Source organism: Talpa europaea, assembly GCF_964194135.1.
Source record: "Talpa europaea genome assembly, chromosome: 6".
NCBI lineage: Eukaryota > Metazoa > Chordata > Mammalia > Eulipotyphla > Talpidae > Talpa > Talpa europaea.
This window is the reverse complement of record NC_140072.1, coordinates 56,543,471-56,570,817: the sequence shown is the minus strand read 5'-3', so window position 1 is coordinate 56,570,817 and position 27,347 is coordinate 56,543,471. Positions and strand designations below refer to the sequence as shown.

Here is a 27,347-nt window from a genome sequence, read left to right as displayed (position 1 = left end):
CCATTCTAGATGTGTCTGCTCCCTCCTGGTGCTTATTCTCAGTATTTCTGAGGGAAGCAATGACTCAGGAAACCTGTCTTATTTATTTTTTTAAGATTTATTTTTATTTATACAAGAGCCCGGGTACAGGCCAGATGCCCAGGAGGGTGAGAGGATCCACCAGAGACAGATAGGGGAACAGAACAGGCAGACTGATGAAATACACTGCTGAGGGGAGCAGGGGGTGAGACAGGAGAGGTCTGCTCGCTATGTGGGTTGCTCTCGAGGACGGTGGGGATCGAACAGGCACCACAGAGGCTGTGGACAGCTTCACAGCACTGTGCTCAACCGCCTGTGCCACCAGGGAGGCCCAGGAAACCTGTCCTTTAGCCATCTTCTATGCATTTTGACTTTAGGAAATTTGATTGCTCCTTATTGGGATTTTAATGGAAATTGAATTGTGTTTGTATTGAAATTTTTACAATACTACTATTATTGTAAAAAAGCTAAAAGCTTGCCTTTATATCTCCATTTATTTAGATTTCTTTAGTGTTCTTTGACAAGTTTTTTTTATATTAATTTTTTAAATTTTTTACATCATTATTCATTTTTAAACAGTATTTGCTTCACGCCACCCCCTCAGGTATAGTCCCCATAGAATTTCCTTCACCAGTGAACCGGTGCACCATCACCTCAGTCTCCTGTGCTCCTCCCTCCCTCCCTCCCTCCCTCTGATGCCTCTCCTTCCTCCTCCCCTGCAGTATGTCTCCGATTTACAGTTGTCCGTTTTTGCTTTGTTGTGTTTTGTACTGTTACTATGTTTTTACACTGATGTCTTTGACAAGTTTAATATATATTTTTTTCCATAACCTTACTGTACATTTTTTTGGAGGGTGTGTTAAGTTTGTATTTTAATTTATATTTAGTTGTATATGTTGTAACTATTATATACATTGCTATTAGAGAAAGAATCTTTATTTTTTTCCCTCTGTTTTCTTATTAATCACTACTAGAGTAACCTACCATCTTAGTTTACACCTTTTACATGTCACTGTCCTAATTTGAAAATAATTAATTATATGGTAATCCTACTTATTTTATCATTGAGAATTTCTTCTACTTTCAAATAACAGCCTCACCAGTTGTTTATTAAACAATGAGAGGCTTATTGATTTCATAACAGGAACTCTGCAGGTAGGTGGTCCATGACTGGTGCAGCAACTGCATAATATCTTCAGGAACACAATCTTTTATTTTCTGCTCCATCATACTTAACATGATTTTTCATTCTCAGTTTAATGTGGTTGCTGTACTATCTTGTGTCATTTCTATCTTCCAAGCAGAAAGGAAGGAATAAAAATTGAGAACATAATAGGTTTTGGTTTTTTTTTCTCCCAGAATAATGAGTTCCCTAACAACTTTCATTTACATTTGATTTACCAGTACTGTGACATATAATCACCTCTAGTTGCAGACAACAAAAGGAAGCAAGAATTTGAATGCATAATTTAAGAACTTAAATTTTATCCTGAAAACATTTAAATATTATTTAAGGTTTTGAACAGGGGTATGATGTAATAAAATGGATAGATTGAAAATACTCATGTGGTAGTTATCTGCAGAATTATGTCTGCCAGGCAAATGATAAGCTTAGGAGATTGATTAAAAGGGGAAAGAGATAAGATTACTGAAGTCCAGTTAGAAGACTAATCTGTAGTCAAGTCAACTTGTTATGGTTTGGGGCAGATTAATAAACTTGAGAATAGAAAGGAGAATTAAGTGGCTCTGTGCTTAAGAACTGTTTCTCCAGTTCTGAAAAACAATCTGGGAAAGTAGGTGAATTAAAATATATCAGGGTACTCAAGTATTTTAAACAATTTTAAATAATTTTTTTGGATACCTTTTTAATTAGCAATAATCGCGCCTCGGATAAACCTCATTGGCTACGATACTGCCACTGCGCAAAGCTGGATACCTTTTTAGATAAGGTTGATATTATAGCAGCATAAGCCTAAGAGTACAACCCTGCTTATTATACTGATTTTTATAGTAATGAATAGGGGAAAGTAGTAGCACTGGAAACTAAAAAGCATGCCATCTACCTGTCAAAGACAGTAGTATTTTTCAACTAAATATGGTTTGGATTGGTACTGAGGAGCTACTTTAGAAGGTGAACTCATGACTTCTGTTGTGAACTCATGACTTCTATTCCTGTGGATTGACTGGAGTGTATCCACAACAGACCTCTCTGGTGGTTGTGGGTTCTTCAGATTGGAAATATGTAGATAGTCTTTTTGGCCTGTTAACCACAGGGGTAACAAATTACCTTGGCAGAATAGGCTCGAAGCCCAAACTAGGAAAAAGAAGGGCTGTAGCATCGCTTTCTTGGTCCAGATCTTAATTTTGGCATGAGTAGTCAAAACTAAGAAAAAACTTTTCTGCCCACATTTGCTGTTTCATGTTAGGACTGCCTTTGACTCTGGCTGTGATTCACAGAACATTCTCTCCATTTTGCTGCTTCTGGAATCAATAAAGAGATGTTACAGAAAAGGTAAAAAAAAAAAAAAACCAAAAAAACCCGAAACCTCCCATAACCCATTATTTAAACCTGAAGGGTTAAAATATGGCTTTGTACAACTCTGACAGAAGCTCAATTATCTTGTCATTCTTTATCTGCCAGCATAGACCTCAATTCTAAAAAATGATTAACTTTTTTGAGTTGCTCTCTCTACCACCACTCTAATATTCTGATGAAAGCAAGCATTCTTTTTCCCAATGTACACATGTCCGTATTCACAAAATTTTTCTTAAAGAGGCAAGAGTCCTTGATGTAGAAAAAAGTATCATCAGATTTCCAAAAATAAAACCCTTGCAACTATTAATAGTGCTGTAACTCAACACCTGTAAAAACAAACAGCACCTCCCTTCCCCCCACAAAAAAGATTACAAAACATTCAATTTAGTGTTTTATCAGCAAGTTCACAGGGCAATTACATCTAAAATTTAGAACAAACAGATCCAAGAGGATTGTATGGAAACGAAAAATGATGTTGGGAAGCAATGAAACAGTGATTTGAAATTTATGGACAATCTAATGAGTAACAGGAAGATAAAGCTGAAAGGATACAGTCAAAATTCAGATGAGCATTTAAATTCATTTCATGCAAATCAGAACCACAATGAGATACCATCTTAAACCAGTAAGAATGGCATATATTAAAAAAACTGGCAACAGCAAATGTTGGCGAGGATGCGGAGAAAAAGGAACTCTCCTACACTGCTGGTGGGAATGCAAACTGATTCAGCCACTATGGAAAGCTGCGTGGAGGTTCCTCAAACTAATAAAAATGGAGCTATCATGTGACCCAACAGTTCCACTCCTCGAGATCTACCCAAAGAATACAAAAACATTAATTCTAAAGGATACCTACACCCCTATGTTTATTGCGGCACTATTTACAATAGATATGGAAACAACCCAAATGTGCAAAAATAGATGACTGGATCAAGAAGAAGTGGGGTGTGTGTGTGTGTGTGTGTGTGTGTAATACTATTCAGCAATCAAAAAAGATAAACTCACACCATTTGCAGCAATGTGGATGGAGCTGGAAGGGATTGTGTTCAGTGAAATAAGCCAGAAGGAAAAAGAAAAATATCAGATAGTTGCAATTATAGGAGGGCTATAAGGGGAACTAAGTAGAGATCAGGAAAAAAAAATGAAAAACCAAAATTAACAGGCTACTTTAAATCAGAGACATTCTACAGGGGAAGGAAAGAGAGGGATCAAAGCAGGGGAGGGAAGAGCACAAGGGACTACGGTGATGGTACACAGGTGAATTGGTGGGAATTTTATGGTGACTACACTTGAGAGGAGAAAGCAAACATTGTACAAAAATCAAGTGTTGTAAACTATATTTAAACAAGTGAATTAAAAAAGACTAAATTCATTTCAGTTAAAAAACTTTAAAATAGCTGTTATATATCAGGCTTTGCGATAACTGCAGAAGATGCAGTGGTGAGTAAAACATCTGCTTTCACCCCTCTTTGGAGCTTATGGTCTACTAGTTAAGATTGAACCTAAAACGATGAAGAGGCAAGACAATGGTGGATACCTCTAGGAGACCCAGTCTGCATATAACTGGACTCTAGAAAGAGGACACCACTTAAATACTGGTGAAGATTTTGAATTTTAGGGCCTCCCTGGTGCCGCAGGGGTTAAAGACAGCACTTTCAAGCTGTTGCCAGCCACTGCAGCATCAGTTCAATCCCCTGGCTGGCCAGGGCGCTACCCACATGGCACAGCAGACATCCCCTGCCTAGCCTGCTGCTCCCTTCAGCAGGGTATTTCAGTAAATCTGCCTGTGTTCCTCCTTTGTCTCTGGTGAATCCTCTCACCTCCCCCACACCACTGGCCTACACCCTAGTTCATGTATGAATAAATAAATAAATCATAAAAAAAAGAGTTTAAATTTTGTAGTTGTGGAGGGGCAACCTATAGTGTTTCTGAAACAGTGTAATTTTACAAAGGCATAGTCTAGGAATAATCCCATGTAATGTAAAAGGAAGTGTCAGGAATGCCCCCAAAGAACAGAAAATGTAAAATAACATGACAATTATTGTAAAGGTTCAGATTCATTTAACATGTACAGCAAGGCCTTAAATAAGATGGGTTTGAACCATGCAGGTCCACTTCATGTGGGTCTTCTTGTAAACAAACCAGGTAAACTTAAGGGTATTGATACACACAATATAGTACTCTAAATGTATTTTCTTTTCCTTATGATCATCTTTTTTTTTTAATAGAGGCATGTTTTATTCATTCATTTATTTGTTTGTTTGTTGTGTTTATACATGCACTGGGTACAGTCAGAAGTGCGGGAGGGTGAGAGAATTCACCAGAGCCAGAGCGGCGAGCAGAGCAGGCAGAAGGACTGAAGTACACTGCTGAGGGGAGCAGCGGGTGGCAGGAGAGGTCTGCCGTGCCATGTGGGACCCTCTTCCGGTGGCCGGGGAGCAGCCGGGGATTGAACCGGCACTGCAGAGGCCGCAGGCAGCTTCGCAACCCAGCGCTCAACCGCTGCGCCACCGGGGAGGCCCCCTTATGATCATCTTACATAGTCTTTTCTCTAGCTTATTGTATTGTAAGACTATAGTATATAATACATATCACATACAAAGTATGTGTTCATCAGCTGTTTATGTTATGTCAGTGGTAGACTAGGGGAGCCAAAAATTATATGTGGATTTTTGGCTCTTAAAGGGTTGTCGATCCTACCTGTTGTGTTGTTTAGAGTTCAGCTGTCTTTACTGAATATTCACTAATTGCAAATATGGTTTCATGCACTGGAGATAAGAGTAGTGAATAAAACAAGTTCCAGTTTTTGCAATGTTAACTTCAAGGGATAGGGAGAGAAAGACCACAAAGAAATTAAAAATATATACTTACTATGTTTTAGCAACAAGTACTGTGGAGAAAAACAGTAGAAATGGAAAATATAAGTTTTCTTGATGGGGAATGTGGAGCTGTGCAACTTTAAATAAGATATTTATGGAACGTTTCATTGAAAAGATGATATTTGAGTAAACATTTGAAGGAGGTGAGAGAGCAGTCTGCATTGAGAGCATTCTTAGACAGTAGGGACAGCAACTGCAAAAGACTTGAGATCCATGCTTACATAACTTGTTTGAGGAGCATAACGTTTGCTAGGGATTGGAAGTAGAGAAATACAGGATGAGGTATGTAGTAGTTTGGGGTCAAGGGAGGTTGGAACATGTATTGTAAACTTTTATAGACCATTTTAAGTATTGGCTTTTTCTCTTGATGAGGGAGTTTTCAGTCTAGGAATAGTAAAATTAATGTGGTGGTTTCATTTTTAAGAGTAGAGTTGGAGTGGGTAAAAAGACAAGTATAGAATCAGAAAAGCTATTATGAATCTATTGTAGTCTAATAGAAGATTGATTGTAGATTGGACAAGGGTGATAGCAGTTAGCTACCTGATATATTCTAGTGCTATTTGAAGTAATGGTTTGAAAAGATAGTTATAAGAAAATGTAAATGAGTTGTAAAAGGTGGGATGAAAATTATGCCATATTATCACAGGTTTAAATAGAAAAGAAGGTAAGCATTTATATTTTAAAGTAGGAAGATATATATATCTTTATTATATTTATGCTTGTATTTCCTAAATTGCTTTTTATAATCATTCAGGAAGAAACTAAATTTTCTTAAATATTTTTCTTCATAGAACAAAGAGGTGAAAAAAAAGACAGCAGATTCAAAGAAAACATCTGCATCTACTTTAAAGTAAGTCCATGATTTCATATGTGAAAATCAATGTGTCTATATTAATAAACTAATTTTTAACTGCTTTTTAATATATTTTATCACCCTCTACTTTAAATTGTTCATATTGAAGTATTTTAAGCTGTTTTAGATCTCAGTTTTGAATCTTTAAATGTTTTTAAATTTGAGATTTCAGCCTTTACTAAATTTTTCCTTATTTTAAATAGAAAAGATGCAGATGCTTCCAAAGCTGCTGAAACTGTGACTTCAACTTCTGCTAGTAAGTTGTTACTTTCAAAACTCCCAAATAAGTGTATTTTGTCTGTTTACTGGAAATTTCTTGCCCGGTGATGCTAGGGAAACATTTATTGTTCTTTAGTAGAAGGGACCCAGGTTGGCCCTTGTATTAAGGTAGTGGTTAATGTCTGGTACTGTGTAATATGGAATCACTTCTGTAATAAATGTAAAAACTCAATGAGATAATATATATAAATAGCTGTTTAAGTTAATTTTGCTGTACTTCCCATTGTTCCCGTCCAGTAAACTCATAAGACAAAACATATAGGTATGTTAAGGTTATTTGTCTGATCCCTTTTGATTTTGAAAATCTGCTCAGATAAAAAGTAAACAAGTTAAACAAATAGATGTTACTAGACTTACATACTATAAGTTGCTTCTTTCACATTCTGAAAATGTAATTTTCAGAATTTTCTTAATTCTGACTAGCTAAATGAAGTTTGTACACAATTTTAATAAACTGGGTCATCTTTTTTTTCCTCAGCCAATTTATGATTGGAAAGGTGGGAGAAGTTATAGCTAGAGCATGCACTTTTGAGTGTAGTAAAAGTAAACAGTTCGATATTTAGGGACATACAGAAAAGCTAAAGTAAAATAGACATAAGATATATTCAGAGTGTTAAATTGTGTTTTTGTAGGTACTCTTTTGGGTGTTTGGATGTTCTGGATTTTTATTCTAAAACTAATATTTAAGTGAATGGAAAATTGGATTGTATAAAATCTCATGTTATAATATTTAGTTTGATAGTTACTGAAGTAATTGGAAATCAGTAGAGGTGAGTAGGGATGGCTTCTGGAAGGCAGTAAAGTTTGATTAAGGTTTTAAGCGTGAATATGTGAAAGCATAATTATATAGAGACAGAACATTTGTTCCATTAGCACAATGATATAATAAGGTAGGAGAATTGAGGAATCACTTTAACACAAAGCTTTGAAAGTCATGCTGGGAATTTTTTTAATTTGACCCCATTAATAACAAATCTAAAATTGTGTTATGTGAAAGAGTTAACTCTTGGAACGTGTTTTTGGATCAGATAAAGTTTGGATATGTATTACCACCACCCCCCCCCTTAAAAATTCACAAAACATTCGTTTTATGAAGTTCTGCAAGATTAAAAAAACTTAACCTTTGTTTAACCCACTGTTGCCTAAGCCTGGCCAAGATGCATCACATTATTTTTGTGTAAGATCTAGTAATAATTAGTACAGACTCTGGGAAATTGCCACAGAGAATAAAGAACCATTAGTTGTTTAGGATTCTCATTTAGATTGGATAAATGGAAAGATTGAAAAATCCCATTAAGAAAACAGTTGGGATTCATTTGCAGTGATTAGTACCTCATGTCAGGTACTAATTAAAATGTGGGACAGGAAAAAAAATCTAAATTTTATTATATAGAAATTTTTATTGACTAGAATTTAATGAAAGCATAAATTTAAAATTTCAAGGATTTTACTAGGAGAGTGTGCTAATGTTGACTAAAATAGGAAAATTTAGATGCAGTTATTTCTTTGAATTTGGGAAAACCATGAACTTGGATTTTAGCATAGCTAAATTTTAGCTCTCCACAAATGTCTATTGGTGATGTCCTTTAATAGCTGGCTAAAGTATAAGAATAAATCTTAACCACTTTTGCTTTTCTTTATTGTTCCTTAATGTCTATTTTCTTAGATTATCATACTTCGATTATCAATTTTTATGGTTGATTTTTTTTTTCTTTCTGATGTGTTTAAGGACCAATGACTTATCTCGTATATAACCCCTTCAAGTTTATTACTCTCTTATATCATCTAACAATGTAGAATCCTAGACATGGAAATTCATTAGTAATTCTTTAACCCTCTCTTCTATCACATCCACTTGAAACTTAGGCAACATCATCTTTTCATCCATTTAGTGGATGAAATTGTTTCTTTATTGAATTTACGTCACACAATCTTACTGAATCACATCTACAATTTAATTCTGATTCATTTAAATTTTGGAAGATAGCCTCTTGATTGGTGTTTTTTATTCCATTCTTCATTATTTACACAGTTGCCCTGATATCTCTTTAAAGCAAATCTGATCATTTCATTCCTAGTGACCCATTGGACTAAACCCAGATTCTTCAGCATTGCATAAATTACTCTTTTCCTTTAGCCCCAGTTTACTTTTGCAATCTCTTGTCACTCATCTGTATGTTATGCTCCTTCTACTCAGAATAGTTTTCCAGTTTTGCTGTCATGTCTCACATTGCAATATTTATGCTAGCCATTTGTCTATAATCATCTGATTAAATTTACTTAGTTAAGACTCCTTTTTGAAGGTACAGGGTTAGAAAAATCCCAACTTAGCTTTCAAGACCCATTTGAGGAAAAATTTCGTTGTGATACCTTCCCTCAGTCACCTAGGTGGTTAGGAGTCTTCTAGCAGTAATAATGTGTAAATCACTTAGATAACTTGATCTCTTTCATTTGACTAGTTTAGAGTGTGTTTGGAGCTTTATTTTTCTGTTCTTTATGTCTAGTGAAGTATAAGGATTAGTGAATTAATATTTGTAGGAGGAAGAGTTCAGGGACACATCAAGTTTTATTGTTGTACCTTAAGTGAACCAAAACAATTTAAGTGAGTTATATCCCCAGCAAAATCATTCTGCTCAACTAGTTCCTACATGTGAGTTCCATGAGGTCTTTAAAGAAGTAATAACATGTTCTACTTCTAGTCATAATATTAAGAGGGAAGGAAAACTTTCTTTAAAATGGAGGTGAAAAAAGGAAAATAAGAAAACAGGCTAATACTGATTTCAAACACTGAAAGATACTGCACATCTATTATGATGGCTAAAATAAGAAAATTGTATTACTAAATGCTGTTGAGGGCATGGAAAAACTTGTCTGTGGTTGGTGGAAAGTAAAGTGGTTTGCCTTTTCTGGAAAAGAGTATGGAAGTTTTTTAATGAAACAGACCATGCTTGGCACAAGACCCAGGAATTAGGCTCTTGGACATTTATCCCAGAGAAATTAATTTCAGTCACACAAAATCTGTTCACCCAAAAACCTGTAAATGAACATATTTATCACTGCTTTTATTCATAATAGCCCAAACCTGGAAACAACCCAAATATCTTTTTGTGGGTAAATGGTTAAACTAATATATCCATAGCACGGAATACTACTCAAAACATATAGGGACAAATTATTTGCATATGTGACGACTTGGTTGGATTACAGAGGAATTATGCAAAGTGAAAAAGTCAGTATCAAAAAATAAAGTTTTCGTTTGTGTAGCTTTCTTGAAATAATAAAATAGAGAGTAGATTAGTGATTGCCAGAGGTTGTAGGCAAGAGAGGAAGGTGGCTGTTAAGTAGGTAGCAGGAGAGATTGTTGTGATGAAACCATTCTGTATTTGGTGGTAGTTGCACTGATTAACCTGTGTGTGGTAAAATTTCATAGAAATACACAATGAGAACACATGAAATTGGGGAATTTTGGATGTTGGTAGATCACATCAATATCAGTTTCCTGTTTGTGGTGGTGTATTGTGGTTATATATCATTAGGGAAATTTGGTCTAAGGTTATGTTGCCTTGCCTCCTATTATTTCTTACACTCTTTGTGAATTTACATTATCTCAAATGTTTTAAAATGCTGATAAAACTATGGAACAATTTCACCTACGAATATTGGTATAAATTTTTTAAGTAAAAGTTTAGCATATAGTTTTGGGAAACACATTAAATAAATAAATATGCTGTGCGCAAGAGGGGGTCATATCAGAAAGATAAAGCCTAAATCTGTTAATTCAGGCTAACATATTCAATAGAGAAAGATAAATTCTGAGAAGGATATTTGGTAAAGTTCAACATACATTCCTAGCATTACAAAAAAAATTTTTAAAGTAGATGGTTCCTTCTTTAATATGATAGTATTTGTACATACATTTATTTGTTTATATACAAATAAAAAAATCTGGCATAAGATTATCAATAACTTCTCTCACATTACCATGTTTGTGTGAAATTATGGCGATCCCACTCTCATATACTATTGATGGGAGTTATAATTGGTACAACCCTTAGGAGGACAATTTAATGCTAATTGCTGAAAATTTAAAATCTGTGCTTTTTGTATGAGCAATTCACTATAGGTGAATTTTCCCCCACTTTTAAAATAGGAATTTTCTTGTAGTGGTTTTTCAAAATCATTGCAGGTTACCTCTTTCCTAAATGTTAAATGATGCTGTTTTGTAATTTGTTAGTGATATTGTTTCCTTGCTGTTTTAGCCAAAACTGGACAGACCAAGACAACTGTAACCAAAGTGAACAAATCTTCAGGTATGTTTCTTACTAAGATTCTAGACTTTAAAAAGTAGTCTTGGATTTCAAGTGTTATAAAGTGTGCTCCATGTTTTTCAGTCTTTAAAATGATAGTTATCTAGAAATTTTGACAAAAGAGATTTAGTAGATAATGCTCTTTCTTTGTAGTAATTATCAAAAGACTATAATGTTAATGGGACATCATTTCTCATAATGAGTATCATTTCCTTCTTTCTCATTTATTAAGGGCTTCTCTTTCTTTTATAAAGTAATCCAAGTAACAAATATGACAGCAAATTATGTTGGCTTTGCAGTTTTTTGACCTATAGTATTATTTAAAATTACTTATTTTTTTTCCTCTTTCCCTTCTATTTATCCTCTATTCTATGTTCCCTTCCATTTCTGCTAAATGTTGGTTATTTCAGGGTCATCTTTTTAAGTGGATAGAGATCAGTGTTTTCAATGATCCTATAATGGTAGGATAGAAAGGAAACAGCTTTGAACTGGTAGAATCTTAGTGGGAGATCTATAATGTTTCTGTAGTTATTTCTTAGAAGCAGTAATCTGAGGGGACATAGAGATGACCAGAAAAAATTCACTTTTGAAGATGCATTTTATTTAGCAAACACACTAATTTCACACTGATACTAATATTAAAAAGTTTATAGACGTCACTGAGTGAGATTTGGAGGAGTGGGTCCTAAAACCGCTAGCCACCTCCTAACTTAGAAATTAATTCTAGATATTTTTTTCCTTATTCTTCTGGTACCCAGTTAGAAGTAGTAAAGTGAATTGACTTGTGGTAATAACTAGGGCTAGTGAAAGAAATATTTTAAGGGCTCATTGGGGTAAGATTACTGTACTGAGACAAAAATTAGGAGTGACTAAGAAGTGAGAAGCTGTAAGGGTTGATACTGCTTTTTCTTTTTCTGAGCAGAGATTAGGATTTGTCTTTGGAAAGATAAAAGGTAAATCTGTAAAACCACTTGATTTTTTTAATCAATAATTCCTTTTATTTGTGTGATCACTTTTCGAAAATGGACCATTTCTTACGCTGGTCTTATTGGGTAGTTATAGCATTCTCCAACCTTGCTTTTAAGATTTATTTATTTATTTATGCAAGCACTGGGTACATTCAGAAGCTTGGCAGGGTGAGAGAATTCACCAGAGCCAGAACAGGAGAGTAGAACAGGCAGAGTGACGAACTACATTGCTGAGGGGAGCAGTGGGCGGCAGGAGAGGTCTGCACGCCCTGTGGGACCCTAGCCCGGTGGCTGGGGATCGAACTGGTGCTGCAGAGGCTGCGGGCAGCTTCACAACCCAGCGCTCAACTGCTGCACCACCAGGGAGGCCCCTCCAACCTTGTTTATAAAAAGGGAAATGTGCACAGAAATCAATGCCCAAGACTTTGCAACGTAACTTGGAATTTAACTTGGATCTTCTGACTTCTGACTTCTGATCCTGGACCTTGCTAGTTATTATGAATCCTAATTTTCCAAACTAAATTTCCTGTTGCTCGCTGAATAGAAAGATTTTGACTCTTTGGTGATCTTTTTCAGTGACACTTTGCTGATCAGTCTTTATAAACAGCATCATCTTGGAAAATAAGCTATTGTAGTAAATACATATGTATAAAGAAGGTTCACTCAATTTAAATAATCCTATTAAGAAAGGGCCCACTAGTAATGCGTGTTATAACTCTCAGTATGACTAGTAGTAATGAGTCAAAGCAGTCTTTATGTAGCTTGATGATGTAGGTATTCTTGAATGCTTTTCAATCAGGTAAGAACAAAGGAAGTATGAAGTAGGGAGCCCTAAGAATAACTGGTTTTGGAACTATTAAAAGCACTGTCAGATTGTTTTAATGTCCTCTTAGTTAATAATTTTACTGTAGTTGATCCACCCATTTAGAGATTTGTTAAACTTACCTGAATGCTGTTTTTAAGTACCTCAATGGAGAGGTGATATTTTTCTTCCTGAAGAAATTGTCACCATTGCTGTATTTAGAAAATGGCCTCTGCCTCCAATGATGATAGTATTTTATGTTTTGAATGAAGTATAGTCTGTGACTCTTAATGAGTTTCTTTGAGGGGGAGGGGATTGTTAATAGAAGTTAAATAAACCATTTTTGACTATGGCTTTTGTGATTTAGGGAAGTCAGCAGGTTCTGTAAAATCTGTGGTAACAGTAGCTGCTAAAGGTAATAAAGCTTCAGTCAAAACAGGTAAGAAATACTACTGGGAAGAAGAGGTTTTAATTGTTTCATCTCATTAATATTTAATTAATTCTTAATTACGTTTATTCTCACCTGCCTTTAAGAATATAAAGTTTTAAATTCATAAACTTTTTAGTATTTAATAGCACCTTTAAAAGTTTAGTATTATTTCTTTGACATTTAAAACCTGATGCATATAAACTATTAGTTTTTGCTATTTTGGTCTTTTACAGTGACATTCTAATGTAGAAAACATTTTGACAGGCTGTACAAAATGTGTGTACAATTCCTCTGATATTTGTTACTTATAAGAAGATTATTTGTTTCCATGTTGTAAGATTGCATTTTCCCCCACTTTTAAATAACTACAGCGCACTGAAACTAAAATGGTCTTCTTATTGACCAGTTTTAAAGAACTTTGGAGAAATTATAAAATTTTTCTGGTATATGATTTGCCTCTGCTACATGAGGGTTAAACTTATAACCCATTAATCACCACCAACAAAAATTGCCTTTTAATTTCATTAGTAAGCTATTGAAAATAAGTAAAAATAATAAATATGTGGAAAAGAACTGCTTTTATAATCAAATTGAACTCCTTATTTACCAGTATGCTGAGTGATTGAACAGACTCTTAAAATAATGCTTCAATTCTGCTTTTTAAAGCAAAGTCTAGTGGAAAGAAGTCTTTGGACGTCAAAAAGGCTGGCATTGTCAAAAACAAAGACACCAGTAAAACTCTGACACCTGTTCAAGGTGAGCTTGAAATGCTGTCATTCGATGTTTTTTTCTTTAGAGTCTCTTGGTAATTTCCTAGATTCAAAGTATATTTTGAAATCAATGTTTTAAAAATCCTCAAAGGAATTGTTTTGTTGTTTAAAGTGAAAATTATATTAGTTTTGACTTAAAGCAAATCAGCATAAGGAAACTTGAAATGAGGAACTAAAATTAAGTTTGTTAGATTCACTGGTTTAATTATATTAGTGTGCTTTTCTGTACCATTAAAATAGACTATTTCATACAGGAAACTCTGAAATAAAGACAAGAATGGAAACCAAACCCACTGAAAATAGTGCTAAAGAAATGATTTCAGGTAGGTAAATAGAAATTTCTCTTGTGTTTGAGGATTGAAAATTAAAAATGTGAGAAAATAAGATCTGTAATTTTGTGTTGTGTGTATATATGTATTTGAGTGCTTATGTGAAATTAAGAACATTATGATTTAGAACTTCATCTTGTTTCTTGGTTATTCTGAAGTTTTGCTGTTACAAGGAGTAAAATAGCTGTGTTATTTAAAAGCCAGTGTTAGTTCTGTAGCTATTTCTTACTTATATTCTCTAATCTTTTGTCAGTTATATATACATTTTCATATAGCACTATTCTACTATGAAATAAAGTGGGATCTTGATAAATAAAATATATCTGCATGAGTTCTTTTGTTTTATATCTTAAGATGCTGCTTTGGAGGCCACGGAAAATGAACCAGTTAACAAGGTTAGTTTTTTTTTTTTTTTTTTTTTTTTTTTAGATTTATTTATTTATGCATACAAGAGCTGGGGTACAGGCCAGAGATGCAGGGGGTGAGAGGATTCATCAGAGACAGATTGGGGAACAGAACAGGCAGATTGACCAAGGTACACTGCTGAGGGGAGCAGCGGGTGAGTCAGGAGAGGTCTGCTGTGCCATGTGGGTTGCTCCCTGGCCAGCAGGGATTGAACTTGTACTGTAGAGGCTGCGCATTGCTCCATAGGCTGCGCACTGCTTCATAGTGCGGCGCTTAACCCCTGTGCCACCAGGAAGGCCCCAACAAGGTTAGCTTTTATATTTTACTTTTTAAAGCTTAAGAGATTTTGACATAATTTTCTTACTATAAAAAAAGTACACAATTTGGCATGGTATAAAATCCCAGTCATTTGTGACTTCTAAAATATAATTTGAGTTAAAATACTTCATGTTGCAGTGTAAGTCACAGAAATTTAGAACGGATAAATTATCAATAAATGTATAAATTTTTGAGGAATGCTTTTCACTATGATCAGAATGTAGGCCAAAACGAGTTTTTGAGTAGGCAGTAGGTTGTCAAAACTGATAGAATTTTGTGAAATCCTTTTTTATTTCCCTGGAGAGGCATATAGGAATGAGATACATCAATATTTACAGTACCAATTCTTTGTATATTTTTTGGAGAGGTAGTGGTTTTTGTAGTTGTATTTGTTAGGGCATAAAGTTAGCTTTATTATTTTCCTATGGTCATTATATCAGTGTGAATATATTAAAACCTCATTAATTTAGATTTTACTAGTTGAAATCTTGGGGTCATGCAGGTCGTTAAACACAGTTTATTTTTGACTACTGGAGCCATTAACATATAACTAATATGTCTTACTCTTTTGTTTTTGGGAGAATATTTTAAAACATCAATAAAGTATTTTAGATTCACTTAAAACACTTGAGTAAGCTATTTATGAACATAATCGACATGTTAAAGTTATTCCTAACTTGTTTATGGAAATTACAACTTCTTGCCTTTTTTCCAAAAGAAAAGTAACAAGTTGCTGAAATACTAGAGTATAGCTTTGGGAATTTCCCCAATATCCAATATAGAGAAAATTTGGCATTAATGAGAGAGTCAACCTGAAGAATAGAATATGTCTGAGAAGAGAAGGCAGAAAAGTAGGGACTTCTAGTGGGGATTGGGTTAAGGGAGAAGAATCCCAAGATACTTTTAAGCTTTTTTTTTATAGTCCTAAAAAGTGGTCATTTTATTCAGTGGAAAGATATGCACTGATTTGAAGCTTGGGAATGTTAGCATCACAAAGAATGGTAACACTATATGAAAGGAAGGACTTGTCAGAGACAGGTAAACTTGTGTTTATAAATTATGGTTGAAAAGGACAGCTAGAGATCTTGACTTAGATGACAGAGGATATGAGTGAAATCAGTTCTGCACTTGAAAAGAGGAAATTTGCGTTTTGTTTTGTTTTTAATTTGAAATTCAGACCAGCCTTCCTAATTGATGAGACTAAAGCAATTTAAATATTGCTTAGCATATGATGCAACATATGATACATAGCATATGATACAGCATAAATTAAGTAATCATAAAAGCAGTTAAAGAAAATTTAATGTCAATTCTGAAATTTGTTTTGAAGGAAGCAGAGGAAATGTGTGTGGTACTTATTACTAATTTGCCTAATAAAGGATATTCTGTAGAAGAAGTTTACAACCTAGTAAAACCATTTGGTGGTTTAAAGAATATTTTGGTTTTGTCATCTCATAAAAAGGTGAGTTGTTAATAGCTTGTTCATGTTGTTGACAAGCACATTTTGAAAAACATTAATTTTACAGAGCTAGAAAGGATTAAAAGCACCTACTCAAAAATAAATTAAGCTGTTTCAAACTGAGGAGTTTTAAAAATATAAAATACAGCTCTTATTATAGTGCTATTCTAATCTCACATTTTAATGATAGGGAGGAATGGCTAATATGTCAAAGTTTTGCTTAAAAATTTAGCTTAATGGAAAATGTTTCTTTAATATGTTAATACAGTTTTTAGATGACTTAAGATCTCTTTCACTGGCATTTTTACTGTTTCACCAATGATGCTCAAGTAGGAAATAACCATTTTCAGAGTCAAATTAGTGATACCATCAGTACTGAGAACAACTTGGGTTTATCTGTATGTTTAAAGTTTTCTGCATTTAGTAATTTAAAAACAAAACAAAATGTATTATTAATAATGAACAACTTGTAGAAGGTATCTAGAAGGAGATGAGATTTCAGAAAAGTTTAAATTAGGAAATAATGACAGTAAAGTGGTGGAAAGTAGCATTCTTGTTACAGAAGGGAATCTGTGATTATTAGAGATCTTTGAGAGAAGAGTAGGATATATATGCTTGATGGTAATCAGAGCAAGTGTACTTAAGAAAACAGTTGTAGAGGAAGCTAGTATAAGTGAACTATATGTAATTCACATTATTTTAAAAAGTTACTTGAGTGGTTCACAACTCTGTTATAAATATACTAAAAAGCATTGAATTATACACTTAGTAAACAGTTAAATTTTATAATACGGAAATTTCAGCAAGGCTTTTTTAAAAAAGCAGATTATCATATTTAGAGAATGAATAAAAAGGGATTTAGCTTTTCAGTATAACAATTTTTTAAGTGAAATTATCGCAATGGGGGAAATTATAAGAATTTGGGAACAAATATTCATAGTCATGCTTTTCATTATATGCCATAGTATTGCAGGGCAACCCCAATATGAAATGGGTTGGCCTGACTGTTTCCTCACCCACATGCTTAAAAGGAATTTACAGTGAAGCTTAACTACAGCACACACAAAAAGGTTAGTAAAGAGTTTATTTACAAAAAAGGGGGAAATGAAGAAATGAGTAACTTAGGGAGAAAGAGAGAAATAAATTGGTGAATGTATCCTACTAGTTTCGCTGAGCTGGAACCCCAGTAGCACTCTGAAAGTTGGTGAATAAACCAATCACCCGCAAGGCCTGTATGTCTGGTTATATACCAAACCTGGCTGCTTAACTTTATCCTCAGTTCCCAGAAGTCCTCCCTTTAGTGGTCATGACATTATGGAATTTGTAATCCTTTGTGTTTTGGATCTCTTTGGTCTGGGGTTGGAGGTAGGGTCCATGAAACCTGTCTGTTGAGTTTGTTCAGGACATCTTTTCCCTCCAACAATAGTATATGTAGAGGTATATAGATTAAATATAAAATTCAAATACAGAAAGTACAGATCACCCAGTTTTGGTTTGAGTTGAGTATAATTATTAAGTATGTAGAGATTTAATACTCTCCAGATACTATGTGGAAAATACCAGATTTAATCATACAAGCATTTTGAACATTTTTGAAATTGTTAGTGTGTGACCAAAGGGTACCCAGGGACCCAAACTATCAAGGGAGGCACGAGCCAAAGGGAGTGTACTGTCTGCCACATAAAGACAAAGGGAGCAGCCTCTTGGTGTGGAAGATCTTTAACAGAATTAGTGTGCATAGAGAGGGACGAGAAGAGGGGTGTTGCCCAGTAATACTCCCCAAATTACCCATCCCCTGTGGGAAAATGCCCAGTCAAACAGGGTTACCTGAAGCAAAGCTGCTGAGGCTGAAAAGCTTGCCATAAATCCATGGCATCTTCTAGCAGGGAACCACAGAAAAGGTGTTCTGAAGCAAGTCCCAAAGAGCTGGGACTAAAGGAGATACACATCAGGAGAATGCCTACCACTGTCAGCCTCCCCATGTGTCTCTTCCCAGAGTCTCTACTTATCTCTCCACATATCTCCTTCCACTGTCCCCCACCAAGGCCCTGGTTGCAAGTCAAAGCCACAGAAGCCAAAGACCCCAAAAGTCCACCTGTCTTCTGTATTACAGAGCCTCACCTGGCTGCTCAGCTCTGTCCCTAGTTCAATAGGTAGTTCAAGGTGACTATGTATGAGTGGGGGTGGTGAAAATGGTATCTCCCCTAACATTAACATAAAGCAAAGCAAATGTTAAAAAATTAGAAATATTTGAGTAAGATGAGAAACCAGAGGATTCGTATTAACATCAGCTGTAAAAAATAAACGTGCCGTAAAAAATTTGGAAAATGCCATAAAGAGATGGTTCGTTTTAAGAAAGAATTAACAATTATAAACAAACATGGATGATTTCTACTTCATTAACTATGAAACATGGTAGAATGTTCAACCTCCTTAACACCTTACAATTTTACACTGTGAAAACAACAAAATGAAAAATAATTGACAATTGTACATTTCCTTCATTCTTTCATTTCTCATAATTCTCATTTTATTATTAAGTTCATTTACTCAATAATAAATGTCTGCTACATACATGGTGGGTACTGCGTTAGGTATAGTGATGAATAAAATACTTTCCTTAATGTCATTTAACAAAATGTCCCCTACTGTTTCTCTCTTTAGCATTGCCTTATGAGTTCAGTCATTCCTTATTTGTTGTCTATAATTGTAATATTCTGAGTCTGTTGCTTTCACCTTGCTGAGGAATGCATTTCTTTCTTCAATATTTATTAGTTAATGCGTTTGACTCTCTAGTGTTAAGTCCATTCAAGAAAAAGTAACTTGAATATTTTTTTGTTTTTATAAATTCTCTTTTAAAAGGCGTTTATAGAAATAAATAGAAAATCTGCAGATTCTATGGTAAACTTTTATACATGCTTCCCAATATCAATGGATGGAAACCAACTTTCAATAAGTATGGCTTCAGAAAACATGAATATAGAAGATGAGGTAAGTAATGGACTTACCATCATTTTTACTCGGATATTACTAGATTTTAAAATTAGTTTTACTATAGTCAGTTGTTTTCTTCTTTAGGTCACTTGTTTTCTCTCAGATGCTAAGAAAACTGCTTCCCATCACTTTCCTATCTGCCATCTTATCCCATTCCTCCTTTTGGGATGGGGAAAAAAAATTGGAAATCTGTAGAGAACACTAATCTTACTACCACCTGTTATCTAAACTAGAATCCCAATTTATTGTAAATTTTTTTTCTCTCATTTTGGACAACCAGTCACTAGGTCTTGCCTATTTTAACTCCTATATATTTCTGGAGTTTGTTCCTTTTCCTGCCATTTAACATTGCTTCATAAACCCTTTAAAAACCTACGCTAACTTAGTTCTTTGCATCTTCATTTTTCAGTTTTGCCTTCAGTAAAGCCTATCTCCACAAAGTCACGAAACATAAAAAATTCAGATCTATTCAAATTTAACTCTTTAAGAAGCCCTTCGTTGTTTCTGTATGCCTACACATATTTACTATCAGCTAAGACACATGAGGCAGCGATATTAGAGGAAAGTGGGAATGCATGTGGTTTGAAAAGGCTTTCCCATTGAAAATCACTTTAACGTGATACAATTTCTGGGATTGTTTTATACATGTCAGTAGTGTCAAAAGAAAGTTCTAAGAACCACAATCTCTTAAGATGTTTGTTTCTTATACCTGTAAGCCTTCTGTTAGTTGGCCTCCTTATCTCTTGTCTCATTACTCTTGGCTTCTCTAATTCAACAGCTCAAAATTGCTGTATATGTAATATGATGTGCTGATTTGTACTAGCCTACATCTCTGTTCTTCCTTTTCTCCTGCTTTTCAAGGTTCACTTTTTGTTTTTAATTTGAATTCTCTTACTGTCTGCTAAATTAAGCCTTTTAGTCCTTGTATGTGACTTTGAGTATACTTTCCTATATAGAACCTATATAGATAGAATCTTTAATGTAATTAGAGGAGTAGGAAGAATTAAGTGGATGGGTTGGGTGGGAGTTAGGTAAATTGTTAAGGAAAAGTACAAGATTTTTGGAAGAACAAAACTTCTGACTGATTTTATAAAATGGTGCTTAATGCATATTTGTGTAGGTTGCTTTATTATAAATTTTGATTAATTACATATATGGATGAGGAAGAACTTAACACCTTTAACCTTTTTTTTGGCTTTTTAGGAAGCTATATTTGCAACTTTGATTAAAGAAAGTGACCCAGAGGTGAGTTTTGTATTTAAGTGCTTTTTGCACACTTGTTTATTTACAGCTTTGTTTACCTGTTAGGAATTAAAGAAACCTTAGAAGTTTAAAACATTGAGGGGATGGTGATGTCAAACGGGTGGGTCGTCTTTTGTAAAAATAAGAAATGAAGGGTGATGGTACGTCTTGATGTGTCCAAAGACTGGAGCTCTATTAAGTGGCCAAATAGGTTAAAACCCTGTCTGAGGCTGTTTTGGGAAAATACTATGTTGATAGAAGGAAGATTATACTTCCTGTTTAGTATATTCTTGCACTGATTGCTCAGATCTAAAATTAAGACTTCACTACCTTATCTTCATCCACATTTTTTTAGTCTGGGAGACACCATCATCTAATTCTGAAATTGGATTACTGTTAATCTATATTTTTCTTTTTTTATGATGTCCCCCCAAAAAATACAGGCAGATATAGATAAAATTTACAGTCGATTTGTACATCTTGATAACTTACCAGAAGATGGACTTCAGTGTGTACTTAATGTTGGACTTCAGTTTGGAAAAGTGGATCACCACATATTCATGAGTAATAAAAACAAGGTAACAGTGTCCCTCCTACTTCAGCTATATGTACTGTAGAGATAGATAACTGAATCCTGTTTTCATCATCTGTAACTTGTGCTCCTGAAGTGAAGTAGTTGTAAATGTTATGTAGCCTCTTAGAATTATGATAGACCAATATATATTCTTCTGGACTGTGACATGAGGCTATCTTTCCTCAAGAACTCCTGGTTTAAAGGGAATATAAAACTTGCACAAGGGAGAAAGGTACAAAAAACATTACCTTGCTGGTAAGTTAGACAAAAATTCATCTAGCTTTAACTACCTTTGTGACCTTGGCTAAGTTGCTTTGCACTTTCAGTTTCTATTTGTAAAATGAGAGTTTGCCATGTATTTTCTAAAAGTCCCTTCTAGCCATGAAATACCAAAAGCTTTAGGTCTGTTTACTTAGTTAAATGGAAACAAACATAAAATTATCAATTCTTCTTTATGTAATTGGACCTTTTTTCTATATCGGAAATTGTTAGCTTCTTAAATTTGCTTTGTTCTCTGTGTTTAATTTTTAGTTCATATACATATCCATTAAAATTCAATTTTGATCTACCATGAAATACCTAGAAGAGTAAGACTTCATATCAAAATTCATGATATATGTATTATATATTGATAAAGAACTTGATATTAATTTCTTTAGCATGAGTCTAACTAGTACTTGGAAGATCAATTTGGTACTTTAGAAATAATGTGACATAGGATGAAAGGGAGATGATAGATGGCATAGTGAATAATGAACCTTCACTTCAGACAGTTTTAATCTTGTTTTTAAAAATACCTACCTCTGAAAAAGAAAGAAAAAGAAGGAAACCGAACAAAGTGTCAAAAAAAAAAAAAAAGAAGACAAAACTTTCAGACAGACTATAGCTCTAAGGAATACAGCAGGGGAATGGGAGCGAGATGGGTCAAAATAGGGGAGGGACTAAATAGGGTAGAGGATGGTTCACTGATGTGGTGGTAGGACATTTACAGGGACTACACCTGAGGTGAGAAATCAAATACTGTACAAAAATAAACTGATGTAAGAAAATTTAAAAGTCTAATTAAAAAAAAAACACCTTTTTCAATTTTGCCTTGACTTTGTAACATTGTAGGATTGTTGTCCCTTGTTTACTTTGAAATAAGGATTAACCTTACCTTTGATCTTTGATATAACATGTTTTAAGTCTGGAAGAAATGTAAATTCATACTTCTAAAAAATTAGAGATTTTTCTCATTGTGGTAAAATATATAATAAAATATACCTTAACCATTTGAAGTGTCAGTTTACTGTCATTAACTATATTCACATCATTGAATAGTCATCACCAATATCCATCTCCAGAACTTTTTCATCTTCCTGAACTAAAAAATTCTCTGTCCATTAAACATCAGGTTCCTCATCCTCTTAGTCCCTGGCAACCATCATTCTACCATTATACTTTCAGTCTATGAATTTTACTATTCTTATATCTTATATTAGTGAAATCAAGCAGTACTTGTCATTTTGTGACTTACTTTTTTAGCATAATGTGTTAGAGCATGTGTTGTAGCATATGTTAGAATTTCCTTCCTATTAATATTCTTATTAATAGCTGTTTCTGTTATAATCCCCCATTGTATACATACACCACATTTTGTTTATCCACTCATCTGTTGCTTCTACCTTTGGCTTTATGAACAATATGGGTATACAAATAATCTCTTTTGAGTTTCCTTATTTTCATTTCCTTTGAGTTTATACCAAAAAGTGGAATTACTAAATGGTATATAGTAACAGTATTTCTCATATTTAAAGGAATTGTTGAAAACTTTTTCCCCAAAGGCAATTCTTCAGCTTGATAGTCCTGAATCTGCTCATTCTATGTACAGCTTTCTGAAACTAAATCCACAAAACATAGGGGACCACATATTGACCTGCACATTATCTCCAAAGATTGATTCATCAGACGTAAGTATCAATTTTTGCGTTTTTTACAAAAAAAAAAAAAAGAAAGAAAGAAAACGTAGAAGACATTGTCCCAAAATTAGAAGAGGAGCCCTGCAGGGAATTCCAGTTCTGAGTTTAGCTAATCTTTTCTTTTAAAACTTGTTTGCAATTACTGTTCTACTTTTTTCATGATTATGTAGCAGTATAATTTGTCTAAATTGAGATAAATTATTCTTTCCTTTATTTTTTTCTTTAAGATATATTCATTTATGCATACAAGAACTGGGGTACAGGCCAGAGGTGCGGGGGGGAGTGAGAGGATTCACCAGAGACAGAGTGGGGAACAGAACAGGCAGACTGACTGAAATTCACTGCTGAGGGAATCAGTGGGTGAGACAGGAGAGGGCTGCTGCGCCATGTTCATAGCTCTCTGGCTGGCTGGGCATCGAACTTGTGCTGCAGAGGCTGCAGATAGCTTCACAGTACTGTGCTTAACCCCTTGCACCACCAGGGAAGCCCAACCTTTAAATTTACTTACAGACTCTGTTGTATAAATATGCAATTTTTAAAATAGGCTTTTAGCTTACGTAGTAATGCTACTGGTATGAATAGTTTACCTTTGAAAAAATTATATTCATACTCATTTTTTTTTTTATTGAGGTAAGATTGGTTTAGTACACCATGTATGATTCAAAGGTATGGGATCACACCTCTTCAGATATATGTTACCACGCACCCACCACCAAAGCACGTATAATTCTCTGCCATATTCATTGGGCCCCCTCCACATCCTGTACTACAAACCCCTCCTCTGGTAGCCTCAATTTATAATCAGACTTCTAGGATTTCTTTCTGTCAGGCTGTTTTGTTTCTCTGTATTCCACATATAAGTGAAACTGTTATTGGGCAAATGAGAGGCACCCTGGGACCTCCAAACCTGTATGCTCTAATAGGTTCTGCCATCTGTCACCTAAAGACAAGACATATGCAGTGCATAAGACCTTCAGTAGAAAAGAACTTTAATAGAATTAGTGTGCAATAGAAAGAAGCAAAGATAATTAATAGTTTCTAGTTCAACACGCAAAGTTACCTATCCCCTTGTGATTAAATGTCCAGTCAAACAAGGATGACTCAAAGTGGTGCCTCTGAGGCCCTAAAGTTGCCACAAGTCTAAGGCACCTTCTGGTAGGGAACCGAAGGAAAAGGGTAGAAGGGGCCAGACAAGTCTGGAAGAAAAGGAGCAAAAGCAAAATACATGATAAGATAAAGGCTGCCATTATAGCTTCCCCATGGGTCTCTCACCTATGTCTCTTTCAAGTATCTCCTTCCATGTCCCCCAAGACTGTGGTACAAGTCCAAGGCCGAGAAACAAGCACGCTTCTTCACCTGTTTCTCTGCTCTATGTTCCTCCAAGTCTTCTTAGTCCTCTCCCTAGTTCTTTCTAGCTTCTCCTCACTGCTCAGCTCCACCCTTCCTTAGGCGGGACGGGGAATCTGGAACCTCCCCTTATCTATGGAGATTACACTGTTAAAGAACCATCTAGTATTTGTCTCTGGTCTTCTGACTTACTGCACTCCAGTTCTGTCCATGTTGTTGCAAATGGCAAGAGTTCAGTGGTTCAACTTTTTTTTTTTAAAGTCTGAGTAGTATTCTATTTTGTGTATACCACTGCATCCTAATCCACCTATTTGTCCTTGGGCACTTAAGATTGTTTCCATAACTTGGCTATTGTAAATAGTGCTGCAGTGAATAGAGGCGTGGACATATCCATTTGCTTAATTTCTTTTTTTGCATTCTTAGAGTTGATACCTAGGAATTGCTAGATCATAGTAGACCTATTAGTGTTTCAAGAAACCTCTGTACTGTTTTCCTTAGGACTAGACTAATCTCCATTTCCATCAAGAGTGTGTGAGGGTTCCTTTTTTCTCTACATCCTTTGCAAAGGTTGTTGTTTCTAGTCTTTTTGATATGGGCCATTCTCACAGGTGTGAAATGGTATCTCATTGTGGTTTTGATTTGCATTCTGATGGTAAATGATGATGAGCATTTTTTTCAAGTGTCTGTTGGTCATCAGTATATCTTCTTTGCAGAAGTGTATTTAACTCTTATGCCTTTTTTTTTTTTTAATTGGGTTGTTTTGTTTCTAAGTTGTATGAGTTCTTTCTAGATCTTGGATATCAGTCCCTTTTCAGATATATGGTTTGTAAATATTTTCTTCAATCAATAAGGATTTCTCTCTTGTTTTGGTTGCACTCCCTTTCACTGTTCAGAAGCTTTTTAGTTTGCTGGAGTCCCAATTGTTTATATTCTTTTTTATTTTCTTTGCTGTTGGAGAAGAATCCACAAAGACATCTCTGAAGCTTTTGAGTGTTTGTTTTGTTTATATTTTCTTCTTTGTAGTTTAGTTCTATAAGTATAGTTACCCAACAAACAAAGCATAAAGTTTTAGTTCTAAATACTGAGAACTAATATCTGCATCTTTGACACCTTTATGAAGGTATTTACTGCAGAATTAACAGTCATGAGAGCCAGTCTATGTAGAAGGAATTATAACGTGTTTATGACTTGTATAACTTTGCTTGACTTCCTTATAGTCCCAGTCATATCTGAAAGTGATATTATGTTTTTGTTTTCTTGAGTATAACTTTTCTTTATTGTTAGGAGCTGTCTTTTGGTAGTGGTATTGGAAGGGACAAAGAAGAGTGTCTTTATGTTACTTTTCTGAGTTACTTTTGACATATCTTGGATTCAGTCTCTCTTAGATAATGTTGATGTTTGCTAGAGTATGTTATGAAATATTATTTTCCCCAGAAAGTATGTGTTGGGAGTAAACTTGGTGAATCCCTACGTTTTGAAACTAATTTTATTTTTGCTCTTACGTATTTCACTGATAACTTGCCTATATGGAGAATTTTGTGCACAGATGGCTTTTTCCTTTCTTTTTTTGTCTTAAACAGTATTGTTGAAAAAGCTGATTCTCACCATACCTTTATGTATTTGTACTTCTGAAAACTTTTAACATTTATTCATTAATTCATTAAACAAATACTAATTCATTTAAGCCAGTACTGTTTTAGACATTGGAATACATTGATAGAGGAGTCTGTGTCCCAGTCCTTACATCCTAGAAATAGATTAGAATTGCACACACACACACTCTATGAATGTGTATGTATGTAAATATATAATGTCCTGGTAAACCAAGATTAAAAGGTTAGAAAGTGATGGATGAGGGGATTTGTATTTTAGAGTGTTTAGGGATAGACTCTCTGAGAAGTATATCAAGGATAAAAATAAGATTTTTAGACAGAAGAACATGAACTAAGGCCTTAAGGACACATTTGGTATTCAAGAATCTCCAAGGAGGATGAGTATGGCGAGTGCAGTGGGCAGCAACATTTTATTTTGGTTTAGGTCCTGCATCCTTCTTTTAGAACTCTCAGTGAATTTATAAGTGCTAAAGATTATTGTGTTCCAAAATGGGACTATGGAGGTGGGACTGTGGGTGCTTTGGTGGTGGGTGTGATGTGGTAACACCACCTGAAGTGGGAGAGCCTACCTCTAAAACAGAAATAATGTAAACCAATATTAAATCAGTTTAAAAAGTCACTGTGATAAAAAAGATTAGTGTGTTTCTTTACCTGATTTCTCTTATTCCTTATTTCTTTAATTTTTTTCAAATTGTAATGCTTTGTCTTCCTGGAAATAACACATATACTGATTTTGGGGAGACTCCATCCTATCTAATTTTTCTACAGAATATTTTAGAGAACTTAAAATTTAAATTTAAAGATTTTTTTTAAAGCTCTTCTGTGAAATATATGCAGCCAGTTTTGTATGCTTATTTCATTCTCTCTTATTCATTTTTGAAGAAAGAAACAAGTTAGCTAGTACAGGTATCTGGTATAGATTTCTTCTAATATCACATAAGATATTTTTTTCTCTAACAAGCTACTGCTATGAATCTACACACTCTCTGTAGATGGGGCTTATCAGCTACAGTCTTCAATTTCAATTGTATGCCACTATGATGTAGACTGAATAGCCCATCAGATACCCCAGTGTAAAAGGCCTTTTTTCTGGAACTGCAATACCCACATCAGGAATCTTCTCTAGGTACATTATTCAGTTTCTTTAAAGGGCAATTCTTGGTTTTTAATCTGACATAATCTAGAGAAAGGTAATTGTTGACTCAGAGCACACATGATTACCACCTAAAAGGCTTCCACCAAGTATATATAAGCTCAAAGACATTT

The 27,347-nt window shown here is 34.6% G+C and overlaps 1 protein-coding gene across 2 annotated transcripts in view; it reads left to right on the top strand.

The window, feature by feature from the left end:
• Window positions 1–27,347, top strand: part of ZNF638 (zinc finger protein 638) — a gene marked incomplete at its 3' end in the record, with an annotated part of 58,208 nt that overhangs the window by 17,689 nt on the left and 13,172 nt on the right. For both annotated transcript variants that reach the window (XM_084235058.1, XM_084235057.1), the window contains exons 8-19: window positions 6,225–6,283; window positions 6,490–6,542; window positions 10,825–10,875; window positions 13,010–13,081; window positions 13,739–13,828; window positions 14,097–14,165; window positions 14,526–14,566; window positions 16,225–16,356; window positions 19,216–19,344; window positions 20,551–20,592; window positions 21,033–21,167; window positions 22,987–23,112. In XM_084235058.1, coding sequence (XP_084091184.1) covers window positions 6,225–6,283; window positions 6,490–6,542; window positions 10,825–10,875; window positions 13,010–13,081; window positions 13,739–13,828; window positions 14,097–14,165; window positions 14,526–14,566; window positions 16,225–16,356; window positions 19,216–19,344; window positions 20,551–20,592; window positions 21,033–21,167; window positions 22,987–23,112 — 999 coding nt within the window. The remainder of the gene's footprint in view (window positions 1–6,224; window positions 6,284–6,489; window positions 6,543–10,824; window positions 10,876–13,009; window positions 13,082–13,738; window positions 13,829–14,096; window positions 14,166–14,525; window positions 14,567–16,224; window positions 16,357–19,215; window positions 19,345–20,550; window positions 20,593–21,032; window positions 21,168–22,986; window positions 23,113–27,347) is intronic.